We start from the raw sequence: 16,220 nt of genomic DNA, 5'->3' as shown, positions 1-16,220 counted from the left end.
TATAAAAAATATAATCAAGTATATCAGCTCCAACTGAAACTTTTGTAGGCACCAATCCCCACTTGAGCACCAACTCAGTGAATTCGTGGGCACCATCCCATAGGAGACTCCAATCTCCTAGTTGAGCACCAAATCAGCAAAATCCACGAGCACCAAATCAGCAAAATCCACAGGCACCAACCAACAAGAGACTTCAATCCCCAGCTGAGCACCAACTCAACTCCAAGTCGTTCTTTGGATTTGTTGTCAATTTTTGGGTCTTCAATAATTCCTTCTATCACAATTAATAGTCACTTCACCATGAGATCTTCAAATTTGCACTCTCAATGCTTATTACAACCGCCTGGCCTGCACTTGACTTTTCTTCTTCTTCATATGGTCTCAACTTTGTTGAAGAATGTAACTAGTGTCGGTCTTGACTCTTCATAATTATATTTGAGTCATAATGTAATGTATTTGTCAAAAGAAAGAAAAATAAACTTTATTGTAAAAGAAATTGACTTATTAAAGCATAGGTTTCATGCTTGGGTCAATGATTAATAGGTCAAAACCTCCACTGTAGGCTTCTAGGGTTTATGTCAAGAGTCCTTGTCCATGTCCTCATGTAATAGACCCTTCTTGGGCTTTGTTTATCAAGAAAGAAATTCATTTTGATGTAAATGGAGTTATTTAAGCCTCCTCCACCAAGTCTGCCTCAAGGAAGACAAGTCAACCTATTTGGGAGCCAGAAACAACTATAAATAGGCAGCTACTCGACCTCATTTGGATACTCACACACTAAAGTTCGGTCTACAAATCGAAGAAGAGAAAAAGGTAAGAAAAAGGCAAGAAGAGAAGAAGAAAACCCAAAGCGAAAAAAGGAGAAACCCTAGCAAAGGAAGAGGACCATTTTATCTTGTCTCTATCTCACACGTGCGAAGAAATTGAAGCTGCAGGAAGGCGTTGTAGGGCTGCAGTAGGGCCAAAATTTTGAAGCTGGGGGCCGAAATTCTGAAGCTGGGAGGCCGAAATTCTGACTTAAAGTTGGATTAAAGAAATTTGACAAAAGTTGACTTCTAGTATTTGGTTCACCATCTTATAAGGTTGACTTGGTGGAGGAGGAAGGTCTTTTGGCCTGGTCTAAGGTCTTTGAGTGTCTCAAATTTGATTTGAATCTACTAGTGGAAGAGTTTGACTGGGTTTTCCCCTATATAGGGATTTTAGCCCTGGTTGAGTGTCTATATCTGGTGTCCTTGATCTTCATGTTTTTATTTTGATGATCTCTTGATGAGAAGAAGATAAAAGAATAATATAAAGAAAGTAAATAAGAACATAAGTATATCACAAGTAATTGCCAATAAAAGAAAATATTTCTGCCTTTCTCGTTTTCTAACATGGAATCAGAGCTAAGGTGAAGGAGGAAAGCAAAAGATAGCTTGAAGATATATTGAACGGGTCAAAGAAAAGGATCATATAAGAAGAGGAAAACCTATTATTTAGTAAGGAAAACATTATAAAGTCTATGGCAACCTCAATGAAATCAGAAAACAAGCTAGAAGGAGCCTCTAACTATAGAGCATGGAAGAAGAGGATCGATCTCATCCTTGCTAAGCACAAAGTACTGGATTTTGTTCTAAGTAAAGTTCAGAAACCAACAGATGATGCAAGAAAAGAAAAGTACAGGGAAACTGACATCTTGGCCATGAATCTAATTGTGGATGGGGTGAAGGAAAACCTAATCCCCTACATATCTAATATAGATATTGCACAAGGGATGTATGAATCTCCCTCCAAGCTATTCACCATCAAGAACATTAGACAAATAGCTAGTCTCAAGAATGAACTAAGAACAATAAAGATGACGAAAGATGACATTGTGTCCTCCTATTTTGTAAAAATCTCTTGAATAAGAGATGAAATCCAAGCCATTGATGAAGTTGTGCCAGAGAAAAAACTTGTAATTGCTGCACTATTGGGTTTACCAAAATCATGGAGCTCTTTTGCATTAGGTATTAGTAGTTGGAAGGACACACCATCCTTTGAACAAATGTGGAATGCTTGCAGTCAAGAAGAAGCCCGCATCTCATTAGCAAATAATAAGAAGGAAGAAGATGAGGACAACACCTCCAATGCATACTCTACTAATCACAAGAAGAAGGGAGGATACAAGAAATTCAAAGGACCAAAGAAGAAGGTTGATCTATCAAAGATTGAATGCTACAATTGTCATAAGATGGGACATTACAAGAGTCAATGTCCTGAAAATCCAAGGAATAAAAAGAGAGAAAGAGAACATGCAAATGTTGTTGATGAAGCTCCACCAAAGAAGAACAAGACTGAAGAATCTGAAGTCAAAGACTTATTTTCTTAAGTCACTTAGGGATGTTATCCCTTGCATATCCTTCTACCTTAGGTTTTGTAATGTTTTCTTTTATGTTTTGATTTCTAGAATTCATAGATCTAATATGTCTTGTTAGAAGTTCTTGAATTGTTTTGATAAGTTGTAGGTATCCCTCAGAAAGATTGGATTAAGAGGGAGCCTTCACCATTTTACCAAAAGATAAGTATATTGTTCTTTGTTTCCTCTTTCATGTTTGATTTCCTCCACACACCTAGATTTATTTGTATTGCATACTCATAATCCTTTCTTTGTTTTTTTCCTTGGTAGGAAAGCTTGTAGGAATACACAAAGGTTATGGAGGAAACTTCAAGAAAAGACTTGTGTCATGAAAGTAGGCTTGTTGCTAAAGAAACTCTACAAGGTTTGTTAAAGAACAACTCAAGGTATGTTTGATTTGATTTAACTTGTTGTAAAAGAAGGTATGAATATTCTTCATTTTGAAATTTGCTTCATATTACTAACTCTCTCATGTATAGGGTTTTGAATCACTAAGATTCTTGATAGGTTGATTAATCACTAGATTGAATCTACCATTATCATTCTATCTCATGTCATTTTGTCTTTGATAAAACCCTAACCTTAGGGTTCACTGTAAAACCCTAAACTTCTAATGCTTAGGGTATGTTAACAATAATAATGAAGCTTAGTCCATTTAGGGTTTGGTGATAAAGTCTAGAACCTATGATGAAATCCTACTTTCTTGATGTTCAAGATTTGTTGATGTTATGAAACCCTGCCCTTTTAGGGTTTGTTGTTGATGTCTAGGCTATATGATAAAACCCTAGATTATTAGGGTTTGGTGAATTAGAGTTTATGACAAAACACTTGTAATAGTCAATATAAAACTTTTGAAATAGATCTTTGGGTGCATGTAAGTTGTGAACAAGTCTTGGATATTTTTGGAAGAAGTGTCGAGGTTGAGTTTGGTGTTGCTGAAAAATTGAAGAAGTAGAGCTTCTGACTAGATGTGTTTGATATGATGATGAGCTAAGTAGCATCAGGATGATTAAGGACCTCAAAGATTTGTGTTAAATATGTATAGTGAAATTTTATTGCTAATTGGGGTTATGTTTGTGCAGATCTCTCCATAAGAAGGTTGAATGTTTGAAGCATGCTTGGATTGGTCGATCTATCTAGTTTAACAAGGAGAGATCAAGCATCTTGGGGTGATGAGATGCTTGGGAGGACATCTGACGGTCGTCCTGTGATGATGTCTAGATCCCGAAGTAGGGAGGGTGGCGTTGGTCTTGGAGCTACGACCTTGGATATGCACCTAGATCCCTGAGTTGGTGTTAGAGCTAAAGCCTGATGGTACCTAGAGTGGCTAATACTTGGAACACAACTTAGTCCCACCCGATTAGAATACACTATTCAAGTATCTAATTTGTAGCACTGCGTGAGTTGTGACTCTTCATAGAGCATATCATTTTGAGATCTTTCATGTACCTCTATATATATGTAATTATGAATACCTCCCTAGTTAAGAGGGAGTGTTGAAGAATGTAACTAGTGTCGGTCTTCATAATTATATTTGAGTCATAATGTAATGTATTTGTCAAAAGAAAGAAAGAGAAATTTTATTGTAAAAAAAATTGACTTATTAAAGCATGGGTTTCATGCTTGGGTCAATGATTAATAGGTCAAAGCCTCCACTGTAGGATTCTAAGGTTTATGTTAAGAGCCCTTGTCCATGTCATCATGTAATAGACCCTTCGTGGGCTTTGTTTATCAAGAAAGAGATTTATTTTGATGTAAATTGAGTTATTTAGGCCTCCTCCACCAAGTTGGCCTCAAGGAAGACAAGTCGGCCTATTTGGGAGCCAGAAATAACTATAAATTAGCAGCTACTCGATCTCATTTGGATACTCACACGCTAAAGTTCGATCTACAATTCGAAGAAGAGAAAAAGGTAATAAAAAGGCAATAGAGAAGAAGAAAACCTAAAGCGAAGAAGGAGAAACCCTAACAAATGAAGAAGACCCTTTTATCTTGTCTCTATCTCACACATGTGAATAAATTGAAGTTGCAGGATGGTCGAAGTTGCAGGGATGCAGTAGGGCCAAAATTCTGAAGCCAGGGGCCGAAATTCTGAAGTTGGGAGGCAGAAATTCTGACTTGAAGTTGGATTGAAGCAGTTTGACAAAAGTTGACTTCTAGTATTTGTTTCATCATCTTAGAACATTGACTTGGTGGAGGAGGAAGGCCTTTTGGTTTGGTCTAAGGTCTTGGAGTGTCTCAAGTTTGATTTGGATCTACTAGTGGAAGAGTGTGACTAGGTTTAGGTTTTCCCTTATATAGGGCCTTTAGCCCTGGTTGAGTGCCTATATCTGGTGTCCTTGATCTTCATGTTTTTATTTTGATGATTGCTTGATGAGAAGAAGATAAAAGAAGAATATAAAGAAAGTAAATAAGAACATAAGTATATCACAAGTAATTGTCAAGATAAGAAAATATTTCTGCCTTTCCAGTTTTCTAACAAGCTCATCCTGGTCTATACAAGAACAAATACATTCTCCAACAAATCTCGGCCTTTGTCACAGATATGCAACTACAGCAAGTTTGGGGATCTATCTACTCAACAATCTATTCCTTGAGCAAGAGTGCTCTCAGCTTGTCTCACGGCTTCCTTGATACACAAAACACTTGCATGTTGTACCTTGGTAGTCACAAGACAGCACAACGTAGTCCACCATGTGATATAAGTCTTATTGCAGCTTGCAACCCAACTAACAACCCGCAACCAAAGCCTAAAATTTGCGTCCTCCGACACCCACTGCCTAACATGTGACTTGCGGTTGTAATAAGTGATCCTTTCGCAACCACGACTTGACCTATGACTTGCTTTTGATCTACAATCCTTTGGAATCCATGACCTGACTTGTGACCTACAGTTGTGATCAACAATCTATGACACCCACGACCTAACCCGCAACTTGCAACACTTGTTCACTACCAAGTCGTTTGCTCCATCTCCTTGCTCTGCGAGACAAGTTCTATCAATATCTAATTCAAATTGTTGTTTTTCTTCTGTGAAAATTCAACTTTGGCCACATATATAACACTCCACCTATACATTTGAAACGAAAAAACCTTCATATGGTGCTCAGGACAACATATAAGGTGTCCTCTATGCTTACTCATTGTAGAGGGCTGACATAACCCATACTCGTTCCATGTTCACTCCACTCAGGCTGTCACAATTGAGCGATCTCCTCAGTTGGGCATATCAATGGTCAGCCTCATGTTTGTGTTATTTAATAATCTGTCAATGCAAAGAAAGAACAAGTCTGAGCTTCTCCACACGCCTAGCATGTTGATGAATCTAATAGCGAAGAACAATCCTTAGTTGAGTTCGGCCATCAAATTCATTTCCTGGCATTGCAAATTATAAATGCAGATGGGAATAATCACAAGTATACATATTGTAATTTCTGGTTGGATCGGAAGCTTGTGGCAAAATCAAAATATTATCGCACTGTAGGCCCTACTCAACAAAAGAAGGCTATGAGCATAATGACACTCCATGTTATGATTGTGCACATGCATATGCTTTGGGCTCAGCATTTTACTCGAGAGATGACTGCATCAGCATAAAGCAGTTGTGGTCATGATGTGGCACATTGCTGTCCCAACTGAAACGTCTAATCAAACCTAGTCAAACCTCAAAACACGCTAAGACATGTTGGGTTTGTTCCTCATGTTGTTCCTGTATACCATTTGGAAATTCTTACATTTTGGTATCAGATTTTCGATCCTTCTTGTTTTTCTTAGCAGAGGGACCAGGGGCAATCTTCTTGAGAGTCATCCTTTTATTGCAATGAGATGACATCAAACAAAAACTTTGTTCTACATTTCCACACCAACATAGCTCGGCTCTTCACCTCTGTCATTACAAATTGTGGAAATAATATGAGCAGGAGTCCTAACTTTGATCATTGCTTTGACATCAATGACAGCATCTCAACAATCTCCCCATTTGTCATTGATGGCAATACTCCTGCCATTTCTCCCTTTCCGTATTCTCTCCCCCTTTGACATCAATGTCAAATGGGGTGCTCCCCCTAACTGCGTCTTTACAATACTTCTTGACATGTGCTCCCCCTGTCTGTATTATGTTAATTTTGGGGCTAGATTGTTCTTTGCTTTAGATAATCAGATTTTTAAACTTTTTCAATGATTTACACATTACATTCACCCCCTGTCATCATAAGCAATTATATAGAGAGAAAAATAACATCAACAATGCAGCGGAACAATAAGGAACAACAGAAGAAAAGCATACACAATAGAGACACCAAGATTTAGGTCAGAGATTGTAGCAAAACCCCACAAGGGGAAAAACCCAACCAAATTCTTCTTCTTAGATATTCATCAAAAGTTCAGCTGAGAACAAAGTACAATGAGAATGAGACACAGGGCTTTAAACATCAATCACATTAGGCCTCCTAGGGCCATCCCAAGATAGAAGCATTCAGAAGCCCTCGACGCGACCTCTAATAGGTCTACCTCCATATCATTGTCACAAGAGCATGTATGTCATATCACCGTCAAGCATTGTAGTTATCATAAGTATCACTGTCATACTGTCATAAGGACACTGCCATAGACAGCCATACAAGGATACTGCCACACATCTCATTCATAAAGTTATTGTGAATGCTCGGGGTCAAGAATAGCATTGATTGCAAATATTTGTATGAAACAAGGAAAATGTACACATTTTTTATTACATGATAGTACAGCATAACAATTTCCATGTTTGATAAATCTAACTTCATGCATTGAGACCCAGTTTTATTTGTTTTTTCTGCATTGTAGCTAGATTCACAAATTTGAACATTAAATGCTGTGGTATAACTAAACAATGATGACTTTGCTTCACTAAAGCTATTGGAATCAATTCAAGACATTCACTAAAGCTATTGGCATGATGGCATCAATTCAAGGCATAAACCCCTGATAAGGGGGATTTGGTTCATCAGAAGCATCCAACAAATAAGCAATTCTGATGCAAGGGAACTTTAACTCACACAAAGAAAAATATCCCAGAATTTTCACTGGTGAAGGATAAGTGATATAGATCTTGTAAAATCGGAGCTGATAATAATACTCGACGGTGAGTGAACTCTATGAGCAGACATGGCTACATTGGTGAAGTTTTCATAGGAAATAAATGCCGGATGAAAATATCACTTAAATCTCAGAAAGCTATTCATTTGTAGACTAGAACATGAAAGATGATTCGTTGCATTGCGAAGGACGACAAAATGTATTGGATAATATTATTTTTCACTGTATTTTTGGAAAAATGCATCTTATATTTCATTGATAAAGAATACATCAAGAATCACACATCATAGAACGTGACCATGCAGGTTACCCAAAAGAAATCAATGTCCAAAAAGCCTACATTCAACCACGGTACCACCCATTATAGAAAACAAAATCAGACTCTAATGAACTCTCGGTCTGAATACATACTGAGTGACAAGGAGGACATCAATTGTCGATGGGTCGATCTCGTCGAAATACGGCAAAGCAGCCATGCCAGAGTAAGCAGGGTGGATACCACAGTCGAACTGCAAATACAAAATACATGAATAAATCATCAGTTTTGTGCAGTCTAATCACAAATTCAGGCACATATATAAGGCAGAGCTCCCCAAAGACTCATGTTAAAGTAAAATCCCATCAACAGTTGAAAATCCACATTACACAAATTATGTTAAATCAAATTAAGCATTTAACCCATTTCACAAGGACTGTTATGTTAAGATAAATTTCAAGAATACGTCCATCAATCCCACTTAGGGCACTATTACTGAACATAAAGAATAACATAACATAACATATCAGTCTTTAAGGGCACCATTGCTGAATACAGAACATATCAGTCTTTAGGGCACCATTGCTGAATACCTAACATATCAGTCTTTAGGGCACCATTGCTAATACCTAACTTAACAGTCTCAGAAATGGCTTTCGACTTTGTATACACTACTGGGGGAGAACCAGTCGAAATGTGGTAACAATAAAAAAACAGCGAAATGGAAACAAATGAAATGGGATTACCATAACAGTCTTGTTCTTGTATGTCATGTAAACGCAGGAGCGACCCACTTCATTACCCGCACCAAGAGGGGTGATGATCAACTGGTCTCCCTCCCTTGCAACCATCGACTCCTTCCGTTTCAATGAAGGCCCGGAAGCTGCTGTTGAACTCATGGCTGGTTTCCTTTCGGATGAAAGTTCTACTGTACAGACAATCTCAGATGTTTTATAACGTGTGTATATCTACAGTAAAGTTAAATAGCAAAATGGGAGAGATACTGGGCTTTCTCAACGATATACTTGACATGGACAAAGAATGAAAAGCTCTCCAGTCCAAAAATTCATCATTGCAGTGAAGTTAGGAATGTTAGTTTTTGTTGAGGAAAGAGGCTGGGATGTCCAAGGTAATCGATCTGTAAACGGTAAAAGTAATTAGTTAAGTCACCGTCGTCTTTAAACAAAGCGAGTGCAATTTCTCTAACAAGTATGTTCTTGTGTGGACAATGTTTATTAGATAGTTGTTGATTTATACGCTGAAGGTTGGGTTGAAATATTGAAGTTATATTATAAAATGATTCGTAATTTATATTACTAATCGTATAGGTATAATTTTGTTTTAAACGTAGCGAAAATTTTTGTAAGATTTTGATAAATCTTAGAAATTTTTAGATTTTTTTGAAATACAAAATGGTTGGATTCCCGCGAAAAAAAAATAGCTTTCTAGGCGAAATTGTGGCCTCGATAATATTGGTGAATTTTTCGATAGTTTATTTAAAAAGTGGAATGATTATATTTTTTATTGAATAATTTATAATCAAAGAAGTAATTGAGAGTCTTCACTTGATATGGCATTACACATTGAAGTTATTAAATAACTTTGATGACTTTACTAACAAACTTAAGGTTCCTCATATATAAGTATTAAGTTTTCTCATATATAAGACTATGATTTTATCTGCAAATTTGTGGGAGGATGGTCATCTGAAAAAGAATTAGAAAGATAGATACAACAGAAATGGCAACACAAAGAAGAGGTGGATGTAAAATTAGGGTCGAAAGGTTTTTTTACAGTGATTTTCTCAAGCCTGGAGGAGAAGAATAGGATTTTTTTAGTTTGGTTCCTATTTTTTGAGTAATGCAAGGTTGTACATGCAGCATTGGGAAGAATGCTTTAATCCAAACAAGGAAGAATTTTTGGAGGGTATTGGGAATGTTATAGGCAATTTTGTGAAGATTTTGGAGGTTACTAAAAGGGGGTGAAATGTGTCTTATGTCAGGCTTTATGTTTATATGCATATTTCTCATCCTTTACCAAAGTCAATAGACTTAGAGCATCAAGGGGAGGTTTGGTCCCAACCTTTAGACTATGAACATGTATCGTTTTCAGTGTCGCCGCCATCATGAGCACGACCATTTGTTTCAAGATTGTCTGATTAGGAAGAAGGAACAGCAGGAATTAGGGTTGAAAACCACATTAGAGGGTTTCACTAAAGTCACATCGCAATGTCAGAATACTAAAGGGCAATGTTTCACCTAGCCTCAAATGAAAGTAGAGGACAAAAATACATTCGTAGCTCTAGAAGGTATGGAGGAGGAATTTGCCCAGCCTGATGACATTTTGATGATTGACACAATTTTGGAGACTGCTAGGGATAAACTCGCTCAAAAGAGGAAATTGTCAAAAGAAGAGAATCAATCAACAAATTTCTTAGGTCTTCTTAGGATAGGTGAAGTTCTACCATTGATGAAAGAGAACCTAGACACTTTGGAGGAGGAGGAATGAGATTTGGTTGACCTCATTAATGGGTAGGCAATGTAAGATTTGTCTGAATTATCAATGGAGTAAAGGGAACATTATGCACAGACTTGACTACGATGGAAGAGTAAAAGGGGTCTGCACTAGGCGGAGGATAGTGTTGCTAATCGAGTCTTAAAGGAAAAAGGTAAAGATTTACTTGTTAAGGAGACTAAAAGGAAAGGTCAAAAATCGGTGCATGAAGTCCTCCATAGCACTGACAAACAATTAATTAACTCTGGGCAAGCAACAGTGATCTCGGAGTTCTTTCTAGTGTTCCAAAATTTGTCTTCATGAAAATTATCATGTGGAAAATTAGGGGGATTAATAGTAAGGGTAAACAAAGATACCTAAGGGAACGAATAAACTTTGAAAAGCTTGCCTAGGTTATTCTCCAAGAAACTAAGGTTTTGATGTGTAAAATGCAAGAAATAGGTGTTAAATGTTGGAGGGGTTGTGAAGTGATGGTTATTGATGCTCGAGGTAGCGCAAGGGGTTTGGCGACTTTATGGAATGCGCAGGAGGTAATTTTTCAGGACTGGAAGGCCAACCCTCGTATTTTTACAGGAAGCTTTCGCTATCTTGGTTCGAAGAAAATTATGAGTTTGTCTACGGTGTATGGCCCTCATGTGGTGGGGGTGAAATTAGAGTTTTGGGACAACATTCGGGCTCATAAAATCCTTATCCATGACTCTCTATTGATTCTTGCAGGTGACTTCAACCTAATCAAATCTCTACATGAGAAAAAATGTGGGGTTCGAAGATTGGATCTCGAATCTTCCTTCTTTTCGGTGTTTATCGAGAGGATAAAGTTGGTTGATATCCAAACTCTCAATGGCATTTTTACCTAGAACAATAGAAGGGGGGGCAAACATCAAATGGTGAGTTGACTTGATCATTTTTTGGTTTCAGAAGAAGTTATGGAAAGGGATATTTTTATAGAAGCGACCATCTTTCCATGTCTCGGCTCAGATCATTGGCCTATGCGATTGGAGATTGACCTTAAAGAAGCTCTGAGAAATAGACCCTTTCTCTTCAAAAGCTTTTGGCTCCAAGATCTAGCCTTTGTGGAGAAAGCTTGAGAATGGTGGGGTGAAATCAAAGTGCAAGGTAGAAATAAAATGCATTCTTTCCAGTTGAAATTAAAAGTATTGAAAGCTAAGATAAGAAAGATTTTGGGAAAATTTTGGAAGAGAAACAACAAATGGAAAGGAAAATGCAAGAGATTCAACAAAAAATGATCTTAGAAGGTCGCATTGTTGAATTAGTGTTGGAGGAAGGGATCGTGCTAAACAAGCTAGAACAAAGAAGAAAGTAGTAAGAGACGCTCTGGTGGCAAAAATCAAGAGTTCAATGGTTAAAAGAGGGTGAAAATAACTCTAAATTTTTTCACAAATATATGATTCAACATATGCACTTCAATCGAATTTTTTCACTCACTGTTAGAGATGGCTCAAGGAAACTTCAACATAATAAAATTGAAGAGGAACCAATTGAGTACAATATGGATGTTCTTTATGAACCATAACTCAATAGACAACCAACTATTAACAGGGTTACGACTTATATTCCAAAACTTATCAGTAAAGAGCAAAATGATGCTTTAATGAAGGTGAAATTTTTCCAAGAAGTTGAAGACGTGATAATGGCCATGCCTCGAAATAAAGCACAAGGCCCTAATGGTCACACCACAAATTGTTTCAAGGCTTGTTGGAGTTTTCTAGGTGGTGGAGGAATCAAGAATTTTGTAGCCGATGTGGGGAGGATTGAATGCCACTTTTATCTCTTTTGTTCTGAAAGCTAGAAAATCTGAAGACCCTGGTGGATATCGCCCCATTGCATTATGCAATGTCATTATAAGGTAATTGCTACTATGATTGTTAATCACTTGGAACCATTATTGAATATTCTTATTTCGCCTAAACAAACAAGCTTTGTGAAGGGTTGACATATATTTGATCGAATTATCACTGCCCATGAGATCATACACTCATTAAAAAAACAAAAGAATCCAAGTATGCTGATTAAGCTTGACGTGTCCAAGGCTTCTCATAGGATTAGTTGGGACTATTTATTGCAAGTACTTGAAGCATTTGGATTTTCATGGGTTAGATCTCTTATCTCCACTCCATTTTTTTTCTATTTTGATTAATGGATCTCCTTTTGGTACTTTCAATCTGACTTGTGGGCTGAGATTGGGTGATCCATTGTCCACGTTATTTTATTTTTTTTGAAATGGAGGGGTTGGAACATTTCTTAAAGGAATCTCGTAATAGAGGAATAGTTAGAGGTTGTGTTTGTTTGGTGAAGACCTCTCAGTGACTCATCACCAATTCATTGATGATGTTTGCTTATTTGGTCATCCTAGTCTTAGAGACGTGAAATTGGTTCATTCTCTGCTCTCAACTTTCATGGAAGTTTCAGGTACGCTTATTTATAAGGAGGAAACAAGTATTTTCTTCTTCAACTGTAAAGAATTAGTTCAATTTCATTTAGCTTGAGTGTTGCAGTTTCGAATAGATTGCCTCTCTTTGAAGTATTTGGGGGTTATTTTGGTTTTAAATCTGAAAAGAATCTCCTATTGGCAAGAAATCCTCAAGAATCTCACCAATAGAATTAAAATTGGATGTTTCAAGCTTTGAATTTTACAGGGAGATTAATACTCACTAAATCAGTGCTCTAGGGCATTTTGTTGTATCAGTTGTTTGTTATGTCAGCGCCAAAAGCTATTTGGCAGGGTTTTATATCCAAGTGGAAAGACTTTTGGTGGCGAGGGTCAAACAAAGCGAAGAGGTGGTCACTAGTGGCATGGGAGACCTTATGCTTGCCTACGTTTGTTGGGGGTTTAGGCTTGCGTAACCCAGAAACTTTAAGTGGCGCCCTATGGGCCAAACTATGGTGGAGATGGGTGGTCAAGGATATGAATTATGGAGGCAAATTTGGTTGAGGAAATATGTTCCTCTTATGTTGTGGGAGGAGAGGCTTTGATATAATTTGAATATTTCGGGTTCAATTCTATGGATGTGGGCTTAAGATAATCGTGACGTTGTGGAGAAATATGCATTTTGGTAGGTAAAAAAGGAAGAATCTGCATTGTTTTGGGATGATGCTTGGCAACAACTCCCGTGTTTTTCTAACAGGGAAGATGTTAGAACTTTGGAGGTGTTTATGACAAGACAGGGAGTTGTGAGGGTTAAGGATTATTGGCAGGTTGGATAGGACGCAATGTTGTGGTAGATGTGGAAGTTCAAAGACGATTGGCACCTGTCACCCCAGGTGTTGCCATGGGAAAATTTAAAACATGAATTGATGGAAAGGAAGATTAGAATGTCACATGATCAGGATAAATTATAATGGGGCTTGAGGCCTCTTGGAATGTTTACTCTAAAAGAGGCACAGTCCCTTCTTGTTGGTTATTCAAATATGAGAAAGAAATAATTTGGCGATAAATCTGGTCTAGTATTCATTAGCCCAAGATATCACTTTTTTTATGGTCAATGGGGAGATGTAGAGTACTCATCGATGACTATTTCAGGAAGAAAGGTATTGAAGACCCTTCCATATGCCTTTTTTTGTAACATGGTTGAAGAGACAATGGAACATTTATTTAACTCTTGCCCCCATTTGTTGAGGAAGTATGGTCTCTTCTTATATTTGTTTTTGGAAAAGAAGGACAAAATAATGTGGATATTGTGTCTTCATTAGGTCAATGGAACTCTTCTTCATTTAGAAATCCCATAGTCAAGAGGGCTTGGATCTTGGCGGGTGGTTTTATTATGTGGATTTTGTGGAAGGAGAGAAACACCAAAATATTTAAGGAGAAAAGAACAGTAGTAGTACTCAGGGAGATGACCATATAGAACATTCGAGAAAACTATTAGTAGTCTCCTAGATGGTGGATGACTGAAAGGTAGATAGTGTTTAGGCAGTGATTCTAAAGAAGCTTGAGTTGGATCAAAAGATGAGTCTCCCCCAACATAAATCATCCTCGAATCTGAATACTAAATCAAAACTTTCGTTCTCTCCTCCTCCGAGAGGTTTCATCAAATTAAATTTTGATGGGACTTCCAAGGGAAACTTTGGAATTGTTGGTTTTGGAGGTGTATTTAGGAAATGTCTTTCTTCAACTTTGAGAGTTTATGCACAGAGCTATGGTTCGACTAGAAATAACATGTCTAAGGTTATGGTGTTGGAAAACCATCTTCAAATAGCCATTCATGAGGGTCGTCGTTTATTACAGGTTGACGGGGATTCTAGATTGCAACTTAGTGTGTCCAACAAATTATAAATGGTCAAACCCCAAGTAAACTGGCGAAAAGTTAGCGGTTGGAGTGTTTAGTTGAAAGCATCCATGGGTTACATAGCAATCTGGACTATGTCATAGTTCTTCACTCCAAAAGATCGGGCAATATGGTTGTTGATTTCTTGCCAAACTTGGGATGTTGATCTCAAGATATTGAGTTGGATGATAGTTGGTCTCTCTCTTTTTAGATAAAAGGAATTGAGTCTCTTCAAATTTTGTTGGAGAAAGATGGGACAGTCCCCAATGGGGGTGTTACTCTTGATATTATGGATTCGTTGGCGGTTGTGCCCTCCTCCTCCTAAGTGTATCAGCTCAATTAAGGTGCTCAGGTGTTTTACGGTGCCATCTTGTGGATGCATGTAGGGATATGGGTGGCAACATCTTCCTTAAATGGCTTTGTCTTGGTGGGTTTTGTCATATGGAACAGTTATTGTGAATGGTGGTGAGGGAAAGCCCTCTACCACCTTTAGTTGTTGTTTCTTTGATGTTTTGTTGTCTTCCACGTTTTGAAGTTTCATAGTTGAAGGCATGTGGTGATATTTGCTTTCAGGGGTGCAGTCATAGTTCTAATAGTGTGCTAGTGAGCAAACTTTGGCTTGTTGCTTTTATATTATTTCAGTTCTTGATCTTGAAACTTGTTTTTAGATGGGTTGTTCATCTTTTACTTATGTTTGTTATGTGGTTAATTCTTTGGTCCTTGAGGTTTTATACTGGTTGTTGGGCATCTTTCAGTCTTAATTTCAATCAGTTCCTGAGTTATATAGTTTTTGTTTTTCAAAATAGTTGTAAGTTTTTCTTGTGGAATTCCATTAAGCCTTTTTTCGTTTGGTTGTTAACACATGGCACTACCTTGTTAGTGCTTTGTCTCTGCTTATCAAAATTGAGTCAGTGTAAAGGTAAGTCTTTCCTTGTTCTAGGGCATTGTAGAGTTTGGTGGGTCATGGTTTTGGGCTGTGAACAGTTTAATTACTTGGTGAATTTGGAACCTTTAGTTTGGAAATTTGGTGATGATATAGTGGTTCTTAGGTCTAGTGTTCTAGGTCATGTGTCGATTCCTTCTTCCTACTTTATTATAGGTCATAGGTCCTTCAATAGTTGCCCCAAGTGTTATCTCTTTGCAGTACCGATGCCTCCTAGATAGAGGATCAATAGTAGGTGAGGTGGAGGAGGCAACTCTTCTTTGGGGTGAAAGAGGTTTCGTCCCTTTGCATATGATTCAGTGGCAACTCTCTTTAATGTTGTTCCTCCTGAGGTGAGGAAATAAATTCAAGTTATGGAGAGTCAAGATGAAGGAGATCGATTATATCATTTTGATTATGATTTGGTGAGCGAAGATATGAAATGGAAAGGCATTTCCAACCCTGGAAAGTCTAGGAGCCAGAAGCTTCATCTTCTGCATTCTCTTGCTTTAAATATTCAAATGTTTACTCTATTGCGAATGGTATTCAAAGATAAGCAAGTGGACAATTACAATGTATTCTCATCTCTAAAGGATATCAAATGTATGCTTTGAAATCACAGGTTTTGTCTAGATAGTTTGGATTCTCGTTTGGCCCATGTAGAGGAATTTCTTGTGAGTAACTCTACCTCTAGTGACCTCACAGATCCTCCGGGATCTAGCGATCATGCACTGACTACAATATCTTCTTATGACCATGATTAAAGATGCAAAAATTCAATGTTTTTGGCAA

General features: G+C 37.6%; 1 protein-coding gene across 1 annotated transcript in view; it reads right to left on the bottom strand.

Moving 5' to 3' along the window:
• Positions 1–8,911, bottom strand: part of LOC149254466 (cleavage and polyadenylation specificity factor subunit 3-I-like) — a 124,533-nt gene extending 115,622 nt beyond the window's left edge. Inside the window, exons 1-2 of the mRNA XM_089460171.1 lie at positions 8,453–8,911; positions 7,862–7,959 (exon numbers count right to left, since the gene is read on the bottom strand). Of these exons, the coding sequence (XP_089316297.1) occupies positions 7,862–7,959; positions 8,453–8,605 (251 nt within the window). The 5' untranslated portion in view covers positions 8,606–8,911. The remainder of the gene's footprint in view (positions 1–7,861; positions 7,960–8,452) is intronic.
• Positions 8,912–16,220: the final 7,309 nt, after the last annotated feature.

This window comes from Pinus tabuliformis, chromosome 7, assembly GCF_031772625.1.
Source record: "Pinus tabuliformis cultivar Carrire ecotype Pingquan chromosome 7, CPIR1, whole genome shotgun sequence".
Taxonomy (NCBI): domain Eukaryota; kingdom Viridiplantae; phylum Streptophyta; class Pinopsida; order Pinales; family Pinaceae; genus Pinus; species Pinus tabuliformis.
Note: the sequence above shows the minus strand (reverse complement) of the source record. Positions and strands in the feature narration are given on the sequence as shown.